At 48.7% G+C, this 22,721-nt stretch overlaps 1 protein-coding gene across 1 annotated transcript in view; it reads left to right on the plus strand.

Moving 5' to 3' along the window:
* The window catches only part of TMEM132E (transmembrane protein 132E), a 177,775-nt gene that overhangs the window by 149,285 nt on the left and 5,769 nt on the right, over positions 1 to 22,721 (plus strand). The window contains exons 4-7 of the mRNA XM_056864866.1: positions 5,819 to 6,011; positions 8,705 to 8,848; positions 14,365 to 14,570; positions 18,079 to 18,358. Of these exons, the coding sequence (XP_056720844.1) occupies positions 5,819 to 6,011; positions 8,705 to 8,848; positions 14,365 to 14,570; positions 18,079 to 18,358 (823 nt within the window). The remainder of the gene's footprint in view (positions 1 to 5,818; positions 6,012 to 8,704; positions 8,849 to 14,364; positions 14,571 to 18,078; positions 18,359 to 22,721) is intronic.

A 22,721-nucleotide genomic window follows, 5' to 3' on the forward strand; every position in this document is an offset into this window, starting at 1 on the left:
CTCTATATCTACCCTCAAGAATCACTGAGGGCAGCATATCTAGTGTGCAAGAATTTGTCCTTCTCAGCAGCGCTCACCACAGTGTGCCTCTGTCCGACTCTCTGTTCTGGATATGGCCTTCTGGCTGGAAAGTATACAACGCCTGCAAAGAAAACTGTGCTTCTCACATGGGCTTTGGGGTGACATTTGGGACCTTGCGGGACTCTTCCCCGCCCCCCGAATGTGATGACCCTCCATTGTTTGTTTCTTCTTCCCAGAATGCAAACACTATCATCTAACACAGGGGTCCTCAAACTTTTTAAACAGGGGGCCAGTTCACTGTCCCTCAAACACTGTTGGGGGCCGGACTGTTTCGGGGGAGGAGGCGGCGGTGCGAGGGGGCTCTCAGGAAAAGCATCCTCCTTACAAGCCCGGTCATTCCCCCTGTAAGTGGTTAAGAGTGGTGGTTGGGAGCGGGGACTCTAGAGAACCGGGTTTGATTCCCCACTCCTCCACGTGAGAAGCGGAGGCTAATCTGGTGAACCTGGTTGGTTTCCCCACCCCTACACACGAAGCCAGCTGGCTGACCTTGGGCAAGTTACAGCTCTGTTAGCGCTCTCTCAGCCCCACCTGCCTCACAGGGAGTCTGTTGTGGGAGGGTATGGGAAGGGGATTGTAAGGCAATTTGAGTCTCCCTTTAGTGGTAGAGAAAGTTGGCATGTAAAAACCAAGGCCATTTATTCATGGAAGGGTTTGCCTTGGATTTGCCGCTCTCCAGATGCACATTTTCCCCATCCGAATTCTCCAAACTCTCCCCTGGGGTGGGGTGGGGGATTTACTTTTGAGTTCTGAGAATTCGGATGGGGAAAACGTGCATCTGGAGAGCAGCAAATCCAAGGCAAAACCTCCTGTGCATAAATGGCCACAAGTCTTTTTCTTCTCCCTGGAGATATGCCCAGCCCCCCCCCCCAAGGGGCCCCTACAATTACCTCCAGGCCACAAGGATACCCCCAGGTGGAGAGAGAGCCCCGAGCCGTGAGAACGCTGCCAACTGTGGCCAAAACAGGAACGCCAGGACAGGAAGGGGGCAACTGGGCGGCGTGCGAGGCAGCAAGACGCCTCGCGCACCCAGGAAAGGAGGTTTTGGGCCTGGGAGGGAGAGGGGGAAGGGGGCGACCGGGCGGCACGCGAAGCAGCGAGATGCCTTGTGTGCCCAGGAAAGGGGCTTTGGGCTGGAGAGGGAGCAGGGAAGGGGGCGACTGGGGCAGGAGGGAGGCTTCCAGTTGTGTGTACACAGCCAGGAAGCCCAGAAAAGCTCTGGGGAGGGGGGCAAGGGGGGACTGGCTTCCTTGGTCCCCGGGCCGGACAAAAGCCCTCCGGGGGCCGGATCCGGCCCTCGGGCCTTAGTTTGAGGACCCCTGATCTAACACAACAATTCAACTGGAGTTTGTTAGCCTTTAATATCAATGGCTGGCATGACAGGGCCTTAAGATCTGGACCTGGAAAATCTGCTTTCTTCCTCTGTCATTGTTTAGATATGGGTCCCGATGAAGAGATCTGATGAGCCCAAAAGCGTGCGCAAATGTTTTGGGTCATTTTGGTTGGCCCCAATAAAAGTGATTACGTGGATTTTTTTTCTTGTTCCGGATCTAGGACTGATCAGTATGCGGCTAGAGGATCTTCTGAAAACCACCTTAGGTTTCATAATGGATAGTCTGGAAGAACCTGAATTTTACCGTGTTTCAAATTCTTATGCATAAGAATTCTATGCATCTTCTCATGCCTAGGTGTTTCAAAGAGTTGATGTCATATTTCAAAGGCTCTCATGCACAGGATGTATCCTTGCTCGGATGCCAGAAGACCTTATTAGCAATAAACCTTGGCAGTTTTGGTTCTGCTCCAGATCTTCCCAATATGTTCTCAGTGACCTGCTATGACACTTTCCTTCTGTGCTTTTGAATATGATGGTTCATAACAATATTCTGTATGCCAGTACTTTACCAAGAAAAGTGGGATTCTCTGACCTGATGATATTCTTTGGTTTTGCATGATCTAGTTTTGCTGTCTGCGGCTCCCAAACACTTAATAACTACTGCTGCCCTTTCTCTGGCTTCTAACATCCCAGAAGATGTTGCAGACACCCTTTCAAGCATATCTTTGCAGTCACAGGGGCTAGGAACTTGCTTCTATTTTTTTTTAAGCAAATGAGGGTCTGAGAGCCGAACTACAGGTTGTGGTTTCTTCTGTGATCATTTTAAAGGACCTTTTTATTTTATTTTGTTTTGTTTCTGTGATTGTTTTAAAGGAGAGCTAGCATGGTTAGGAGCGGTGGACTCTAATCTGGAGAATCGGGTTTGATTCCCCACTCCTCCACATGCAGCCTGCTGGGTGACCTTGGGCCAGTTACAGTTCTCTCTGAACGCTCTCAGCCCCACCGACCTCAGAAGGTGTCTGTTGTGGGGAGAGGAAGGGAATTGTAAGCCAGTTTGAGACTCATTAAAGGCAGAGAAAATCAAGGTACATAAACCAACTTCTCCTTTTCCTCCTCCTCCTCCTCTTTCTTCTTCTTCTTCTTCTTCTTCTTCTTCTTCTTCTTCTTCTTCTTCTTCTTCTTCTTCTGCTTCTGCTTCTGCTTCTGCTTCTGCTTCTGCTTCTGCGATGAATGCAGCCCTGGGCAATTGCTTTTACAAGGACAAGAATAGTGTATGGGAGTGAGATGGAGAAAGAAGGTAGGGTTGCCAACTCTGAGTTGGGAAATTCCTTGGAGATTCGGGGAGGGAGCCTGGGGAGGGTGGGGTTTAGGGAGGGGAGAGGCCTCAGCTGAATATAATGCCATAGAGTCCAGCCTCCAAAGCAGCCATTTTCTTCAGGGGAACTGATCTTTGATGTCTCCAGACCCCACCTATAGGCTGGCATCTCTAACAGAGAGAGATCTGGACTCACTGGAAAAAGCCACCCTGCTTCTACCCCTGCTGGAGAAAACTTACATATACCCACATCTTCCCCCACCCCCAGCAGGGATAAAAGCAACTCAGGGGTTGCTTTTTTGCTTTTTCCAGAAAGAAAATGGCAGGAGTGAGAAGGGTTAAGTCCTCCCCCACCGCCCTTTCTCCTCCTTGATAAAACAATCCTGGAGGTCGTACTTGCAAAAGATCACTTATATTGTTTAAAATGAACACAGACCAGTTGAGCAAACTTATTTCTGCATGAAGCACAGAGGCCCTTGTGTGGCTTTTCTCCATGTTTAAACTGAATTTGATTCAATGATATATTTTCCCCCCAAAAGAGAGTTTGTGGACTTCAATCTGTCCCCAAAGCCCTGAAGACGGACTGGGTTTGCAATTTAAACAGACAAAGAAGAGACAGTAAATTGGATCTCCCCCCCCCCCCAAAAAAAACCCTTATTTTTTGTGCTTGACTTATTTATGACTCTAATATTGGCCATGTACAACATTCCCCAATCAATGGGGTATTCTCCGCGGAGACCGGTCCCATGCCAGCTGCAGCCCGCTAGATTGCCCAGTGTGAATTCATTGCTTTGGCGCTAGATGGGGACATGGCCAGATTTTGAATCTCCTGCTTAATGTGACATATAAATCAGTGGAAACGGTGCTTGGAAATGCCTGCTTGGATTTAATTAGGCTCCCCCACCCAATTCTTCTGCCCTCACTTCTCATCAGATCTCTCCATCTCTGCAGCCCTGGGGGTCCTTCCCCTTTTAAACAGCTCTCTCCATTCCCGTTATGTCCCCAAATTCTCTGCTATGAGCTGCTTCCTCCAGATCTGCCCTCAGTACCTGTCTCTTCCTAGAAACCCTGAAATTCTCACTCCCATTTAAGGGGAAGCCTAAGTTAGGCCAAGCTCTTATGGAAGCAGCAAACTACTATCTCGACTGTATCACTTTGGACCTCACCTGGGGGCTCTCGTGTTTGAATAGGATTGCTATTTGCTTGCCTGTGGCGGGTCAACCCCACCATCGGCCTCATTTCCCCCTCCCTCAAGTAATTGAGGAGCAGGAGAAAAAAATGCCCTCCATAGTACACTCTAGGAATTTCCACATATGTCTATGGTCCTTACAATGAAGATTAGGAAAAATTCCTAGACTTTCATCTGAAAGTGGCATCATATCCTCCCCAAACTCCACCCTCTCTAGGCACTGCCCTCAAAATCTCCCAGCATCTGCCGAGGCAACGCTGGCAACCCCATGTCTGAAAGCTCCTCCATATCCAAGAGAAAACACTCTCCTAAACATAGGAAACTAGAATATTGGGGAGAAAGTGAGGCTGGACCCTTCTCTGAGGTCTAGAATTTCGTCCCGGTCTGCCCCTAATACTGCAGCTAATCCCCCCCCCCCATTGATTTATAGGAAATCAGCATGACCTGCATTATGGAAGGCATGCCACAATTGCCTGGAGTCCTGGCTGATCCTGTCTACCTATCAGCATTGGGGAATGACGGGGGTGACCTCTTCCTCACCCCACACAGATTTCATGCTGGGTGACCGAATGCTTTGAGTTTATTAATTCCAATATATCAGACTTATTTTGGCATGCCACCGAGGGACTAATTGTGCACTAGCCCGCTTTCAGGATTGCCCTGGGTCCTACGAAACCAGATGTGCACTAGAAGTGCAAAACATTTAAGTTGTCTCAGTGGGGCAAGCATAAGTTCACCAGGGCTGTGTCAGGTCAGGAAAATGGAACCGAGCGGGGGATGCTTTAATCGCATGGTGCTGCCTTGATCTGAATCTGAATCCGCCCCCCCCCCCACCACACACACATCTGAGAATTAAGTTGAGAATCTGGAAAGGACAAGGTTATGGACAGAGTTCCAGTGCAAAAAGAGTGCCTGTATGCAAATGAGCATTTAGGCGTAACTTGATCATAACTTTCGGCGTATCTTCAAAGCGGCCATTAAATAATAAACTGCGGATAGAGTAACAGCCTTATCATTACCAGACAGCAGATAGATTAAGTGGTAGTCGTGAGAACATCCAGGAAAGTGTGAAATCAATGGGGTAATAAAAGAAGATCGTATAGAAGAATATAAATCACAACAGAATAAAAAATGGGTAAGTGTTACTGACTTTGCCTTCCCACTTGGGCAGACCCTCTGTTCGATTGGGGTATTAAAAAACCTGCCAGTTAATTCGTTGAGGGGTAAGGCATTATGTCTGGCCAAGAAGGACAAGGAAAGAGTGTAACTTGAGGATAGGCACTTGATTTCTCTACCGTCTGACATTTTTGGGTTTGCTTAAGATTTAAGAATCGCTACATGCCTAGGAGCCCCGTGGCGCAGGGTGGTAAGCTGCAGTACTGCAGTCCAAGCTCTGCTCACGACCTGAGTTCGATCCCAACAGAAGTTGGTTTCAGGTAGCCGGCTCAAGGGTGACTCAGCCTTCCATCCTTCCGAGGTCAGTAAAATGAGGACCCAGCTTGCTGGGGGTAAAGGGAAGATGACTGGGGAAGGCACTGGCAAACCACCCCGTAAACCAAGTCTGCCTAGTAAACGTCGGGATGTGATGTCACCCCATGGGTCAGGAATGACCCGGTGCTTGCACAGGGGACCTTTACCTTTACGTGCTTTTCAGCATTTCTAGAACTTGGAATTCGCAATTCCCTAGAGAAACAAAGTGACCTATGAATGACCCCTTGATATTTCCAAGCGTTAAAATACTCAGGCATTTTTTTTGAACCACAAGTTCGTCTTGATACTGCAGGATATCTGCCCTGAGATACTGTAACTGACAATTATCAAACCACTCCAAGGTCTTAGGGTGAGTGTGAACTGAGTCCTCTGGGCCCTCTTCCATGCGATGCCGTCCTCTTTTTCCCTTTAGGGAGGAAGGCACTTCCTATGAGGTCATGCAGCTGGACTTTGAAATGGAGAACTTCACCAGCCAGTCGGTGACCCGGCGAATCATGTGGCACATCGATTATCGAGGCCGCAACCCACCGCCTGACCTGGACAGGGCTGTGACGGAGCTGACAGTAATCCAAAGGGACATCCACGCCATCCTTCCTTTGGCAATGGTGAGTGGAAGTCAGATATGCTGGTTTGTTGTTGGCTATCTCACATCCATCTAGGGTTGCCAGGTCCCTCTTCGCAACTGGTGGGAGGTTTTGGGGGGTGGAGCCTGAGGAGGGCAGGGTTTGGGGAGGGGAAGGACTTCAATGCCATAGAGTCCAATTGCCAAAGCAGCCAGTTTCTCCATTTTTGGGCTGGAGATCAGTTGGGACAGCGGGGAATCTCCAGCTATTACCTGGAGGATGGCAATCCTACATCCATCCTGGAACCCGTTCCCGAGATTCCGTTGTTCAATCTGGTTCACCTCACTCAGAGTTAGTGTGGTATAATGGATCAGAGTGCCAGACCAGGATCTGGGAGACCCAGGTTTGAATACCGACTCTGCCAGGGAAGCTCTCTGGGTGACCTTGGGCCAGTCCCACACTCTTATCCTAACCTACCTCACAGGGTGGTTGTAATGGGAAAACGGAGAAGGGGAGATGGTTGTAAGCTACTTTGAGTTCCCACTGGGAAGAAAAATAAGGTATAAATGGAGTAAATGAAATAATAACATCAGCATTTGCTAAGCTTTTGATTCCTGCAATGCACTTTTTGTCCGTCCGTCCCCGCCACTATTAAAACTGGATACACCCTTAGCTCTGCGTACAAAGATGTATGTGGTTTCTCTTGATCAGCTTTCTGGACCATGGGCAGGCATTATCTCTGGGACTGCAGCTTATCTTGATCAATACTCACTCTTGGCACCGTGACTTCCACTGGGATTCCCCCGTGTCTGTCTGCTGAAGAGTGGATTGTTATAGCCATGAAGTTCTAGAGCTGAAGATGGAGTTACAGGCCAGCAAGTCCAACCTCCTTCTCTATGTTTTTCCATAAACTAACAGTTGCTAGAACAAATCTTCCAAGATATTGGGAAAGCAATAAATTCCCTGATTTAAATAATTGGCTTGATAAGGTTAAAGAAACCTATGCTTTAATTAAGTTGACATATTATAATAAAGACAAAAATACGGAAGAACTGGACTGTCGCTGGAATGTAACAATCTCAAGGATGGAAAAAACACTCCAATGTGTAAATTGCAGAGAGGGAGTGATATAATAATCATCGGATTTTTGATAAATAGATAGCGTATTTTTGGTTCACTGGTATGGATATTTTAGTTATATTAGCAGCACGGTTTTAGTTTATTTTCAAGAACTTGTAGCGTGTATTTTAGTAAGGTTATATTTCTGTTTTCTTTGATTGTTATATTCTCATTTTCTCTTAATTTTTTTTTTTTAAAAAAATAGTCCAACCTCCTTCTCAATACAGGAAATACAGACCTAGAGCGTTCTCAACAATCCAACTTCTGCTTGAATTTCCCCTGGGAGGGAGAAACCCACAACTCCCCTAGGTTCTGTTGTTGAACCACTCTTACCATTAGGAAGTTTATCCTAATGCAGCGTAAAGTCATATTAACCTCTTTTTTTGCCACTGCATTGCCCTGCTGACTCCTGTCTGCCTTGTGATCATGGTCTGCAACCCCAAGATCCTTTTCACACAGGGGATTGCCCAGCCAGGTATTACCTGTGCCTTTGGTTCTGTATGCCTAAAATAAAGGACTTTGCATTTGTCCCCAGTGAATTTCATTTTGTTAGGCTGGAAAGCTGGACTGAAATGATCAAGGTCATTTTAAATTATGTTTCTGTCCTCTAAGGCCCCTGTTATCCATTTTTTGTGCCCTCTGCTAAATTGACGAGGATTTTCTTCATCCTAGTCACGGATAAAAATGGTGGACTCGAGACAGGGAATCCCTGTGGCACCCCACTCAAGATCTGTCTCCAAATTGATGAAGTACCATTGATAAACACTTCTGGGGCTGGTTCTCCAGCCAGCGGAGAATCTACCTGATGGTGCTAAAATCTCAGCTGCATGTGTGTTCAAGAATCTGTACTTCCTTTCCTTGAAATGATATCAGTCCTGTTGCAGCGTGGTGTAGTGGTTAAGAGCGGTGGACTCTAATCTGGTGAATTGGGTTGGTTCCCCCACTCCTGCATATGAAGCCAGCTGGGTGACCTTGGGTTACTCACAGTTCTCTCTGAACTCTCTCAGCCTCACCTACCTCCCAAGGTGTCATGGGGAGAGGAAGGGAAGGCGATTGTAAGCCGGTTTGATTCTCCTTAAAAAGGTAGAGAAAGTCGCCGTATAAAAACCAACTCTTCTTCTTCTGCCATACACAGAATCATAGTCCATGTATTGGCACAAGGAGGGAGATCAGACCGGCAACGGATCTCCCTGCTCTAAAGAACATACAGAGCCATCCTAAACAGAGTTACACAGCCAGTAGAATATTGCTACAGATGGGCATGCAAAAATGCTCACAAAGCGCTGCCCTCAGAGGCAAACAAGGATCTCAAAAGAGACCAGCAGTAGTGAACTCTCAGTATCTCTCCAGTATCAGAGGAGCATGCCTATTAGGTTAGGTTCTATGGAACACAGGCAGGATGGTGCTGCTGCAGTTGTCTTGCTTGGGGGCTTCCTAGAGGCCCCTGGTTGGCCACTGTGTGAACAGACTGCTGGACTTGATGGGCCTTGGTCTGGTCCAGCAGGGCTTTTCTTGTGTTCTTATGAGCTGGCGCGCATATAGTGGGATTAGAGTTCAGAAAATGTAGGACTCTGGGACTATAACATGAATTTGGTATTTTTTTTTTTGACCCTCAGGATACAGAGATTATCAACACAGCCATCCTGACTGGTCGGACGGTGGCCATCCCGGTGAAGGTCATTGCCATTGAGATGACCGGCATCATCATGGACATTTCCACTGATGTGGAGTGCAAGTCTAGCAATGAAGATATCATCAAGGTGGGTAAGGGAGATCAGGATGGAGGAGGAGGGGGAAAGAGGCACCAGTTTCAGGGTGTGTAGTTTGGTGACTACAAGGGAAGAAGAAGAGTTGGTTTTTATACCCTGCTTTTCTCTACCTTTAAGGAGTCTCAAATCAGCTTACAATCACCTTCCCTTCCTCTCCCCACAGCAGACACCTTGTGAGGTTTGATTCTTCCTTAAGTGGTAGAGCAAGTCGGCATATAAAACTCTTTATTATTTTTCTTCTTTGTGCGCCACCCACACACCCTTCTCCAGCCGCACTATGCACCATATGCAGCCGGGAGCACGCATGACAAAGCACTCAAAAGCAGGCTGTGGAAAAAGAAGAGGAGAAGTTGGTTTTATACCCCACTTTTTCTTTACCTTTTAAGGAGTCTCAAAGTGGCTTACAATCACCTTCCCTTCCCCTCTCCACAACAGACACTTTGTGAGGTAGGTGGGGCTGGGAGAGATCTAAGAAAACTGTGACTAGCCCAAGGTTACCCAACTGGCTTCATGTGTAGGAGTGAGGAAACCAACCCAGTTCACCAGATTAGAGTCCACTGCACATGTGGAGGAGTGATCAACCGAACCTGATTCACCAGATTAGAGTCTGCCACTCTTAACCACTGCACCACACTAGCTCGCAGTGTGGTGTAGGCATGAGTGAGTGCAGGCATCAGAGGAGATGTGTCAGCAGAGAGTCAGCAGCAGTGGGCCCTGGCAGCTGCCCCACTTCAGTGTATGCCAACGCCAGCCTTGCCCCTCCTCCATTTTATCTTTACAGGAACCATACAAGGTAGGCCAGGCAGAGATAGAGAGAGAGAGAGAGAGAGAGAGGCTGGCTTGAAGTCCCTGAGGAGTTTCATAAGCTAAATGGGGATTTGAACCCAGACCTTTCTAGTCCTAGTGTGACCACATTGACTGAAAGGCTGTAGCTTAGTGGTAGAGCATCTGCTTGGCATGCAGAATGTCCCAGGTTCAATCCCCGGCATCTCCAGTTCAAGGGACTAGGCAAGTAGGTGATGTGAAAGACCCCCGCCTGAGACCCTGGAGAGCCGCTACCAGTCTGAGTCGACAATACTGACTTAACTTGATGGACCAAGGGTCTGATTCAGTATAAGGCAGCTTCCAGCGTGTACAGGGGAAGGCCAGATTAGAGTCAGGCCTACCGGCACTATTTCGTCTTGCTCTAACGGAGCCGGGTGCACGGTAACAACCAAACAAAGCAGGCAAGAGCAGAGCGCTGGAAGCCGTTTTTGTAGATACCTGTGGCCGTGGCGCTGCAGCTGCTTTCGTACCTGTCAGATTGCCCAAACAGGGTCTTCGCGCAAACACCTGTGCGGTTCAGGCGATCGCGGCGGCCGGCTCATTCCTCCCCCTCGCTCCAATTTCGAATACTTCTCCAGTGTCGGGATTAAACCTCGGCTTGATTTACCGCCGCAGTTCTGCCCGAGTCCTGCAGCCGTTCGCCACTTCCCAACCGGCCGCGAGACGCTCCGATTTTCCTGCTTGTAAATCCTCGCGGGTCGCTGTTTCCCCCGGATTCGGGGGAGGGTCTGAGCAGGCTAAGGTGTGCGCACGGGGATGAATAATGTTGCCAGGTAGTTCCGCCCCCCCTCACCTTCTGTTTTCCATCAGGTCCTTTTCGGCACCCCCCTTCCTCCCCTGCATGAGTTATGTCTGCCGTGCCGCAGAGAGGTGTGTTGGCAGGCTCTCCGGCTCACCAGGAGAGATGAGGGGGACGGCAATTGCTCTGTCAGGACTATAAAGCTGCGCCGTCTATCAGGCCAGCCGCTATCTGTTACTGTAAATAATTCAGCATTACGGAGAGCGGTGGAGTTGTGAGCAGCTGTCTCCGCGCTCCCCGGGCGTGTACAGCGGAGAGGGGCATAAACAACCGGAGTGGCTCTATCGATCTCCGGGCTCGAGGGATGCCAGGAACAAGCCGCCAGCACCGCGAGTCACGTGGGGAGCGAGACGCAAAGGCCGGGAGCCGCTATTTCTGTCCTGGAACGGGCTTTTCGGCTGCTGCCTCGGAGCTGAAGCCGGGGTTAGCTGTTTTGTCAGTGCAGTAGTGCTGAGGGACGGGGGAACCTTCTCCCACCCCATCTAATTTGTAATTGGTCTGGGAGCTGTCGGAAGACAATGAGGTGTAATGGTTAGAGTGCCGGGGTAGGAACTTGGAGACCAGGGTTCAAATCCCCCTTTGCTCTTGAAGCTCACTGGGGGCCCGTAGGCCAGTCAAACATACATACTCTTTCTCTTGCAAGAGTATTGTGAGGCTAAAACGGAGGAGAGAACCATAAGGATGAGTAATTAATGAACTGAATAATGAGATAAAAGTCAGTATTTTATGCCAGTGATATCTATTGGGTAGAATATAGGATTGGGTGATGGGTTCAAATCCCCTCTATGCTTTAAACTTACTTGGGTGACTTTGAGTCAGTTGTCCATTCTCCTCTCTCTCTTTCTGACTCTATCCTACCTTGCAGGAGTGATGTGAATGTCCATTTGGGAGTGCTGTGCTGAGCTTTTAGCCAGTGTGGTGTAGTGGTTAAGAGCGGCAGACTCTAATCTGGAGAACCGGGTTTGATTCTCCACTCCTACACATGAAACCTGCGGGGTGACCTTGGGCTAGTCAAAGTTCTCTCCGAACTCTCTCAGCCCCACCTACCTCACAAGGTGCCTGTTGTGGGTAGAAGAAGGGAAGGTGATTGTAAGCTGCTTTGAGACTCTTTAAAGGTAGAGAAAATTGAGGTATAAAAACCAAATCATCTTCTTCAAGGAATGGGAGAATAAAAATATGAAAAGAGACAGAGAGATTGATAGATAAATGCAAGATGTAAATAATCTAAAAACGCCCTGCATCAAAATCTCTACATAACATAAGAATGACCATTCTGGATCAGACCCAGGCCCATCAAGTTCAGCAGTCTGTTCACACAGTGGCCAACCAGGTGCCTCTAGGAAGCCCTCAAGCAAGACAGCTGCAGCAGCATTATCCTGCCTGTGTTCCACAGCACCTAATATAATAGGCATGCTCCTCTGATCCTGGAGGGAATAGGTATGCATCATGACTAGTATCCATTTTGACTAGTAGCCATGGATAGCCCTCTCCTCCATGAACATGTCCACTCCCCTCTTAAAGCCTTCCAAGTTGGCAGCCATCACCACATCTTGGGGCAGGCAGTTCCACAATTCAACTTCAGGCTTCTCTCATGCTTGGTTGGTCGCCTCACTTGCCTGCCTTGAATTTCTCTGGTGCAGCTCTGTCATCGCACAAGCCGTGTACACACCCTTGGTTCTTGCCCAAAGCTGACTTCCCCTTGTGTGCGTGAATGGATATTACCCAAAGCGAGGCTCTGGACAGAGCACAGCCCATTTGGGAACCCCTTCCTTGGTATCATTTGAGGGGACGCGCTGGGTGATTAGCTGCCCCCGAAAGTCTGAAAGGACTGCCCCCACCAGCTTGTCTCAGTGGGTGTGTTTATTAGCCATGGGGATGCAAGGGATGGCATGTCGCCTTTATTTTGATGGACGACGCAATATCCAGAGATGCACTCCGGGCCTCATTTTTATTCCGATGCAGAGCTGAGATTGCCTTCCCAGACATGCTGAGCTGGTGTCTCTCGGCTGTCGAAGCCTAGCTTAAGTAGTCCTGTGGGAATCAAGGGAAACAGACCCTGGCCATGTCGAGCACAAACACACGTACACAGGGAAAAAACATGCCTGCATCCTCCCCAATTAACGTTGCTAGCAGCAGGGGGGTGGGGATGGCGGTTCAGGATTTTCAGGGCCCGTTCTGGAAGTAGGGTTGCAAACCTCCAGGTACTAGCTGGAGATCTCCTGCTATCACAACTGATCTCCAGTTCCCCTGGAGAAAATAGCCGCTTTGGCAATTGGACTCTATGGAGAAGGAGAAGAAGAAGAAGAAGAAGAAGAGTTGGTTTTTATATGCCGACTTTCTCTACCACTTAAGGAAGGATCAAACCGCTTACAATCACCTTCCCTTCCCTGTGACTAGCCCAAGGCCACCCAGCTGGCTTCATGTGTAGGAGTGGGGAAACAAATCCAGTTCACCAGATTAGCCTCCGCCACTCGTGTGGAGGAGTGGGGAATCCAACCCGGTTCTCCAGATCAGTCCACCACTCCCATTGAAGTCCCTCCCCAAACTTCGCCTTCCTCAGGCTCCGTCCCCCCAAAACCTCCCACTGGTGGCAAAGAGGGACCTGGCAACCCTATATGGAAGTCAGCCCGTGTATAAAGTGAGACCCCTAAAAGAAAACCAGGGCTGACGCATGCTCAATGATGCAGTTTGCCCTTAGTGTCTATGCTCAAGAGCTTGTGGGCTTTGCATGGGTAATGATGGGCAGAGATGTAGCTTGTGCCCTGAGTCTTATTTTTGGCCACAGTAGGGATCTGCATAGGCAATACTCCACATGCCTCTAAACGTTTCTGAGGAACGACCCACATGTAATGTTTTCAGTGGGAAGTTTCACTGCAGGTATCGGCTATGGACGGGTACAGGTTTGCTGTGGTTGCTTTTGATGCTGGGATTGAAAAAGTACCATATTAGTGTTTTCCCCTGATCTTGATGACTCAGGCTAGTCCTATCTTGTCAGATCTCAGAAGCTAAGCAGGGTCAGCCCTGGTTAATTCTTGGATGGGAGACCACCAAGGAAGTCCAGGGTCACTATGCAGAGGCAGGCAATGGCAAACCACATCTGAACCTCTCTTACCTTGAAAACCTCACAAGGCTGCCGTACGTTAGCTGCAACTTGATGGCACTTGCCCACTGACATCTTTTCTGGTGCCCACCATGTGTTTTTAGGAAGTGGGTGGGGCCAGGTAGGGCTTTTGCACAGCAAGGCTTCTGTAGGGTTGCCAGCTCCAGGTTGGGAAATACCTGGAGATTTTGGTGGAGGAGCCTGAGGAGGGCAGGGTTTGGACAGGGGAGGGACTTCAATGCCGTAGAGTCCAATTACCAAAGTGGCCATTTTCTCCAGGTGAACTAATCTCTGTCGGCTGGAGATCAGTTGTCATAGAAGGATATCTCCAGCCACCACCTGGAGCTTGGCAACCCTAGGCTTCTGATTGGCCACTGGAGATTTGATTGGCTGTGCAGATTTTTTAAAAAATGTTGCTTTGGCAGCAGCTGCCACCACAGCACAAGGATCTCCTTAGTGTTACTGAAGTTAAGTGGTGGCAGCCATTTGGTGGTAGGCTCCATCTCCAGCAGCCCCCATTTGGTGGCAGCCATTCTGTTGCTGCGCCCATTGTGTCATGTCAGAATTCCAACTATGCCCAGGGTCTCACCTGAGATTTTTCACATCACCTTTTAATTGGAGATGCTGGGGTTTGAACCTGGGACCTCCTGCATGCAGTGCCGATGGTATACCACTAAGCCATGCCTCCTCCTCCTTTACTGATGTGCCTATGATCCCCTGATAAACGTCACACGAGCCAGCCTTCCCTTACCACATTTTCCTTCCCCGCCCCTTCATCTGCAGGTCTCCAGCAGCTGCGACTATGTCTTTGTGAGCGGCAAAGAGTCGAGGGGTTCCATGAATGCGGGGGTCTCCTTCAGCTATGACCACCTCAGCGCTCTCCTGGAGATGACCGTCTGGGTCCCCAAGCTCCCCCTTCACATCGAACTCTCGGACTCGCGGCTCAGCCAAGTGAAGGGCTGGCGCGTTCCCATCCTGCCCGACCGGAGGTGAGCCAGTGGGTTTGAAGCGTGTGTTTGGGGAGGGAGGACTGGGAAGGGGGTGAAATCGGCCTGAGCTCTTTCAGACGGATGCGCAATGAGGGCTAGAAGAAGAAGAGCCGGTTTTTATCCCCCAGTTTTCTCGACCTTTTAAGGATCGAAAGCTCTGCTCACGACCTGAGTTCGATCCCGACGGAAGTTGGTTTCAGGTAGCCGGCTCAAGGTTGACTCAGCCTTCCATCCTTCTGAGGTTGGTCAAATGAGTACCCAGCTTGCTGGGGGTAAAGGGAAGACGACTAGGGAAGGCACTGGCAAACCACCCTGTAAACATAGTCTGCCTAGTAAATGCCGGGATGTGACGTCACCCCATGGGTCAGGAATGACCCGGTGCTTGCAGAGGGGACCTTTACCTTTACCTTTTTTACCCTTCCTCTCCCCACAGCAGACACCTTGCGAGGCAGGTGGGGCTGAGAGAGTTCGGAGAGAACTGTGACTGGCCCAGGGTCACCCAGCAGGCTTCATGTGGAGGAGTGGGGGAATCAAACCTGGTTCTCCAGATTAGAGTCCACCGCTTATGTTAAGGGGAAACCAACCCGGTTCACCAGATTAGAGTCCACCGCTCACGTGGAGGAGTGCTGCAAGAGTACGAGTGGAAGGCTTTCAGAATGCAGTGCTCTGAACTTCTCGATAACTCCAGGGCAATCTGTGCTCCTGCCGCTACGTCGAGGAATTTCTCATTTATTTCAATAAGTTTCCCCCACCCCCCCAAGGTATTGATGAATAAACCTTTCAAATATGGAGATCGTGACTAGCCTACGTTTCCCTCAATTTATGCATCCAGCCCCGATTCCAGTAAAAGATCAATCGTTATCCTCTCAGATAATGGTTGGTAGGATGGTTGAATAACAAAAGCATGTTCTCCATCACTCTTGGTCTTGCGCATGTGCAAATATATGCAAATTTAATTGGCCCGAACGCCAACTGTTCATTACTTAAGATTTCAGTGACTGAGCACTGGGCTGATATTAATTATCACGAACCTGGGCCAACATAGGTCAAGGAGTGTCCCTCCCAGTAGGAGTCCATGCAGAAGCTCTGCTTGGCCGTCTAGTAGTCGCAACCCCTTTTTCAATAGCCACTCGGATGGTGTGAGGCAGTCTTCCAGGAGATACATTAGAAGATTAGGGTAGCCAAGGTCCCTCTTCGCCACCGCCGGGAGGTTTTTGGGGCGGAGCCGGAGGAGGGCGGGCTTTGGGGAGGGGAGGGACTTCAATGCCATAGAGTCCAATGGCCAACGCGGCCATTTTCTCCAGGGGAACTGATCTCTCGGCCGGAGATCAGTTGTAACAGTAGGAGATCTCCAGTTGGTACCTGGAGGTTGGCAACCCTATAGAAGGTCTACATCCCTTCTGCACTTTTGGAGGGCATGCCAGACCAAACCTTTTAGAAAGCTGAGTGGTTTTTAACCCTCTGCCTTTGAAGGGTAACTGGACTTTTAAAATTTTGCTGTTGCCAGCTGTTTAAATGGTCATTTTTTTTAAATATAAAATTTTATGTATTTATTTATTTTTCAAATGTATACCCCGCCCTCATTCCCAGCGAGCCGGGCTCAGGGCGGGTGACATCTATACACGAACAAATACTCAAACATTTAAACATAAACAATCGTATTATTACAGTTTATATGGAGCTTACTTTTTAAAATTACATTTTAATAATTCACTTCTTTGAGTTACATTACTCTATCTTAATATATCTTCATATCTATTAGAATATTGATTATAAAACATTTACTACCTATATCTTTCTTCTTCTGTTTTGATTTAATTTTATTCTTAATTTTCAGCTACATATATTTAAAAAAACCTTCCATTTTTCCTGAAATTCAGACATTGGTCTATTATGTTTAAAGGATATTAGTTTTCCTTAGTTGCATATTCAGTTGGCTTATTCACCCATTCATTCAAATCAGGATATTCCCCCGCCTTCCATTTTGCTGCATATATTACTCTTGCTGCCGTCACCATATACTTGAATAATTCACTATATTTTTTTGGAATATTACTTGGTGAAATATTTAGTTGCATACTTTTCGGATCCATCGCAAACTTAAGTTTTAACATCTTCTGCATTTCCTCACTGTCCAGTATTTCCTTGCTTTCTTTCATGTCCAGCACATATGATAAAATTTTGCGTCTGTGTTGTGACATTTCCAACGCTTCCCATTATAGTCTTTGTTTGCTTTTGCTATATGTTTGGGTGTAATATACCATCTGAAGAACTTTTTATACCAACTTTCTCTTAATATTTGACATTTTGTAAACTTAGAGCACATTCCTGAGCTTGGAGGCTGAAAGAGCTGTGTGCAAGTGGCTGTTTTGGTGCCCGCGGCACTTGCGCCGGCAAGACTTGCATGGACTCCGATGTTGGGCTGGTCATGCCAGCATCCCCAGACTTCCGCGGCAGCATAGCCCTGAGACTCGGGCTTGGCCTTCCGTCAGCGTCCAGCCAGTGCAAATGGTCGCGCCGTCTTCCAGGGACGTTCCCAGGGCATTCCTGGGGGGTGGGGGGGGGGCGGAGATGCTGATAGGCAACTTCCTAACCCCTTCCAGCTTGGGAATGACACACTCCGCCTTGGTGGTGCTGCGCCAGGCTTTTGCTGGCACGGCATCACTTTTAGTCATATAGAGGATGGTGCCGAGTTGTTTTCTGTGGCTTCAGAAGTTCGGACCAGAACCAACGGGTTGCAAATAAATCAAAAGAGTGTCCGTCTGGACATTAGGAGGAATTTTCTAACAGTTAGAGCGGTTCCTCAGTGGGACAGGCTTCCTCGGGAGGTGGTGAGCTCTCCTTTCCTGGAGGTTTTAAAGAAGAGGTTAGAATGCCATCTGTCAGCAATACTGATTCTATGACCTTAGGCAGATTATGAGAAGGAGGGCATCTTGGCCATCTTCTGGGCATGGAGTAGGGGTCACTAGGGGTGTTGGGGGGGGAAGTAGTTGTGAATTTCCTGCATTGTGTAGGGGGTTGGACTAGATGAGCCTGGTGGTCCCTTCCAACTCTAAGATTCTATAGTCAGTGGGGCTCACCCCCCATTTTTATTTTTACCTGTAAAACAGGCCATTTTCCTACCCGCGCCAGCCTCCAAACCTCTTCTGAGGTGCCGCAGCGGCACCCCGGCCATGCTGTCCCCGGGCGCTGCAAAGCTCAGGAAGGGGCTGCCCGTTTCTTTAGTCCAAAGATTTCCCCATTGATTCATGTGTATCTTTTCTCCAAAATTTTGCACATCTAAATGGTCATTTTGGTGTTTTTATATGATGTATTTGGGTGTATTGCCATTGCTCATCTTGGATCCTAGTTTCTAGGGAGAAAGGCAGGTTTCATAAATGTTTTAAATAATAAAATATTATAAATGTCCATCATTGGGCTGGAAGAGAGCTGGGGTATATAGCAAGTGAACTGTACGGTATGACCTGGTCTACGACCCAATCGTTCTGACTCCCTCAACCATCCTCAGGTCAGCACGGGAGAGTGACGACGAGGAGGAGGAAGACGAACGTCGGCAGAGCCGGGGCTGTACCCTCCAGTACCAGCACGCCACCCTGCAAGTGTTTACCCAGTTCCACACCACCTCCTCAGAGGGCACTGACCAGGTGGTCACCATGCTGGGCCCCGAGTGGATGGTCGAGGTCACGGACCTGGTGAGCGACTTCATGAGGATAGAGGACCCCCGGGTGGCCCACATGGTGGACAGCCACACGTTGGCTGGACGAGAGCCTGGTACCACCCTCTTCAAGGTAAAAGCCGAGCCGCTACTCAACAATACCAACAGTATTTATTCTCCATCTGTTTTCCCAGATGGGCAAAGAGATTGATCTGGAGCGAGACAAGAGCATAAATATGAATTCCTTGGCCTGCTGCATATTCCTTTGAGAGCCAGCATGGTGTAGTGGTTAAGAGTGGTGGTTTGGAGTGGTGGACTCTAATCTGGAGAACCGGGTTTGATTCCTCACTCCTCCACATGAGTGGCAGATGCTAATCTGGTGAACTGGATTTGTTTCCCCACTCCTACACATGAAGTGAACTTGGGTGAACTTGGGTGAACTTGGGCTAGTCACAGCTCTCTCAGCCCCACCTATCTCACAGGGTGTCTGTTGTGGGGGGGTGGGACAGAAGGTGATTTAAAGCCGGTTTGATTTTGCCTTAAGTGGTAGAGAAAGTTGGCAACTTCTTTGCTTCAGAGGTTTTCCTCGATGCCTTAGTTTAACAAAACTTTTGCACTTGGCGCCATTTTGGTATGCTTTTGGAACTGGTTCTTTGTAACCCAATAATCCTTCCATAGCTTAAAACATTTTTACATTATATTCATGGGGATTATGGTCATAGTTGTCATTTGTTTATAATTGCCCAGTGGCGCAGAGTGGTAAGCTGCAGTACCGCAGTAAGCTCTGCTCATGACCTGAGTTCGATCCCGACGGAAGTCAGGTTAAGGTAGCCGGCTCAAGGTTGGCTCAGCCTTCCATCCTTCCAAGGTCGGTAAAATGAGTACCCAGCTTGCTGGGGGTAAAGGGAAAACGACTGGGGAAGGCACTGGCAAGCCACCCCATAAACAAAGTCTTCCTAGTAAACGTCGGGATGTGATGTCACCCCACGGGTCAGTACCTTTTTGGTCAGGACTGTACCACTTCAAGCTTCTAGATGGGACTTGGGGAATTGACTGCTCTTCCACCTCAATAAAATGAAATATATACCTATGTGTAAAAAATTAGCATTTTGGGAGAAGGGAAAAAGTTAGAATGCAATCTGACACCTGACACAATAGAACCTTTCCTGTATGGAAGGAATGTTTGATCTATTGGAGCATTTAGTCAAGTGTTTCTGAATGGTACAGTCTAGCCACACACACACACCCCACTGGTTTAAGCGGGAAGGGGCTCAGTGGTCGAGCATGCGGAAGGTTCCGGGTTCAATCCTCGGGACTAATCTCCTCTGAAAAAGACCAAGTAGTGGGTGATACAAAAGACCCTGTACCGGAGACCCTAAAGAGCCACTTGCCAGTGCGAGTAGACAAGACCAAGGGTCTGACTCACTTGAAAGGAGTTTCATGTTCCTGTGGGGAGCCTGTATTGTGCCTGAAATTTCCCCTCCTTCGGCAACCTTGGCGTGGGGGCAGTTTTGAACCAAGAAATGGCACAGGGGGAAGAATGAACCCTTGCCTTCCGCCGGTAGCGCAGCCCTGGTCCCACCCCCTCCCTTAGGGCTGCCAACCTCCAGGTGCTAGCTGGAGATCTCCTGCTTTTACAACTGATCTCCAGCTGACAGAGATCAGTTCCCCTGGAGAAAATGGCCGCTTGGGCCATTGGACTCTATGGCAGGGCTGGGGAACCTTTTTTCCGCCAAGGGCCATTTGGATATTTATAACATCATTCGCAGGCCATACAAAATTATCAACTTAAAAATTAGCCGACCAATACGTTTCTCTATGGCTCAGGTGGGAAAGGGTTAACACAGTTTCTTGGGTGGTCCTAGCAGCTCCATAGCTAATGACTCTTCTGCAAGGGGGGGGGGAAGGTTCCTTTTCTCAGCAAAATAAACTCACATCTGCCTTGAATAGAGGCTATTCCTGCCCGCGGGAGGGTGCAGATCACCAGTCTTAGATCCTTCTGAGCTAGAGATCTGCCAGGACCCACGAAGGGCCAGACCAAATGATTTCGCAGGCCTTAAACGGCACCCGGGCCTGATGTTCCCCATCCCTGCTCTATGGCATCGAAGTCCCTCCCCTCCCCAAACCCTGCCCTCCTCAGGCTCTGCCCCAAAAACCTCCCACTGGTGACAAAGAGGGGCCTGGCATCCCTCCCCTCCCTCCCCACAGGTGCTTTTTGCAGATCCCCTACATGCAGTGAAAACTGGAGTTGGTTTCTGAATTTCCCTGCCTTTAAATGCACCCCCTCCTCCCCCCCCCATCTTCCTTTTCAAGCCCGTGCTCCTCTTCTCCCCGCCCCCTGCCCAGTCTCTGGTGCATTTTCTCCCAGCTCTACTTTGTCTTCCCCCACCGGGTTGATCCTGTGCCAAACCTTTCCGACTACAATTAGTTCTACTTCTCGACACTGTATTGCCTTCCTCAGCAAAATTTCTCCGTCTCCCAGATGCTGCCTTTAAAGATGCGAGCCCGCTCAAGGTCAGGCTGTCCTCCCCAGGCACAACCTGCTTCAGAGATCCCCACAGAGCGGGCAGGGGCTGAACGGTGCCCCGGGGGGACGATGCTCGACGGATCCGGCTCCTTTGCATTCGAAGCCTGTATTTTGGCAGTGGGCGGCCGGAGCCTGAAGCTGGTGGTTTTCATCCAGAATCCCACAACAAGGGAAACCCAAACTTTTCCTGCTACGTGTTCATCCGATAGCCCTTTTTACAAGATTTGTCACACACCCCTGCTGTGCCTTAAAAAAACAACAACGAGATTATTCTTTTTATGTGGTTAACTCCCATTCAGCAAAGACAAGCTGATCTGGATAAATTCCATCAGCGACACAATTGGCATGGCTTGGGTGCGGGCCGTGTTTTATGGGCTGTGCTTCTGCTCCACTTGCTGGCAGTCATGTCCGGCCCCCATTCTTTCCCCAGAACCTCCCGCACAGTTTCCTAAGGGCTAAAAACTTGTGGTTTTTTAAAAACAAGACCAAAGCCGAGCTTCTAAGTAGTCTTCATCCCAGTCGTGCACGCTCCCCCACCCCGGATCTGTCAGCTGGAGATCAGTCATGATAGTGGGAGATCTCCAGCCAACACCTGGAGGTTGGTAACCCTAGAGTGAGACCAGCCCAAGGTCAGCCTGTGAGCTTCATGGCAGGTTGGAGATTTGAACACAGGCTCCTTAGTGCTGGTCAGATAATCTAACCCTTATATAGCACTGTCTCCCCAAGGTGTGATTTCCCCCCTGCACGAGCAATGAATGGAAAAAAACATTAATAGTCACTTTCATCTAACCCATCTTGGTGGCCTTCCTTCAGCTGTGGCTCATTGGTAGAGCCGTGGCTCAGTGGTAGAGCCTCTGCTTGGCATGCAGAAGGTCCCAGGTTCAATCCTCGGCATCTCCAGTTAAAGGGACTAGGCAGGTAGGTGATGTGAAAGACTCCTGCCTGAGACCCTGGAGAGCCGCTGCCCGTCTGAGTAGACAATACTGACTAGGATGGACCAAGGGCCTGATTCAGTAGAAGGCAGCTTCATGTGTTCTTGTGTATGTTTACTTTTCTTGAAGGTAAAAATAAAATAAAACAAAGCATTATTCATATGCATTTGTCTTGCCTTCCAAAATTTAGGACTGTAGAATACATTGAAACCAACGAGGGCAACATATACCAAAATGGGAAATTGGCATAGGAAAATGCAAATCAGTAAAACAATTTTCTTCAGTCTCCATAACAAAATGTTTGACCTCAAACACAACATTTTCATGGTGAGGTAGGAAATTCTGGCACATTTTAGTTGCTTAAGCATAGCCAATTGAGTTTTGGCAGTGTGTCTTTTCCTCACCATGCGTGAACAAATATTACAGCTTTGGCATAATAGACCAATACCGGCCCCTCTTTGGAAGTGTGGGGAAAAAACCTTTGCCTTGGATTTTGTCAAATTGGGCATTTCATTTATTAGGCTATTCTGCCTTTCCCTTTTCCGAAACATTCCATCCAACTTATCCTGAACATGCGCAAACAGTAAAAATAGATGCTCAAGAATCTCCTTTGTCTTTAAGGTGCTGCTGGACTCGAATCTCAATCAGATGAGTAAATATGCAGTTCTCTTCGTGGACTCCTTCTCCACCTGAAAGGAAGCAGAAGACAGAAGTCTATTGGGAAGGGTTCTGTTGGGAAGCTCACCCAAGCTCAAAGGCTTAATCTTGGGGAGAGGCTGTGGCTCAGTTGGTAGAGCATCTGCTTGACATGCAGAAGGTCCCAGGTTCAATCCCGGGCATCTCCAGGTAAAGGGACCAGGCAAGTAGGTGATGCAAAAGACCTCTGCCCGAGACCTTGGAGAGCTGCTGCTGGTTTGAGTAGACAGTACTGACTTTGATGGACCAAGGGTCTGATTCAGTATAAGGCAGCTTCACATGTTCATGTGTTCAAGATTCTAAATTGCCTTGATATTTATGAGTTTTATTATTAAAACATT

Source organism: Euleptes europaea, chromosome 19 (genome assembly GCF_029931775.1).
Source record: "Euleptes europaea isolate rEulEur1 chromosome 19, rEulEur1.hap1, whole genome shotgun sequence".
In the NCBI taxonomy this organism is placed as follows: Eukaryota; Metazoa; Chordata; class Lepidosauria; order Squamata; family Sphaerodactylidae; genus Euleptes; species Euleptes europaea.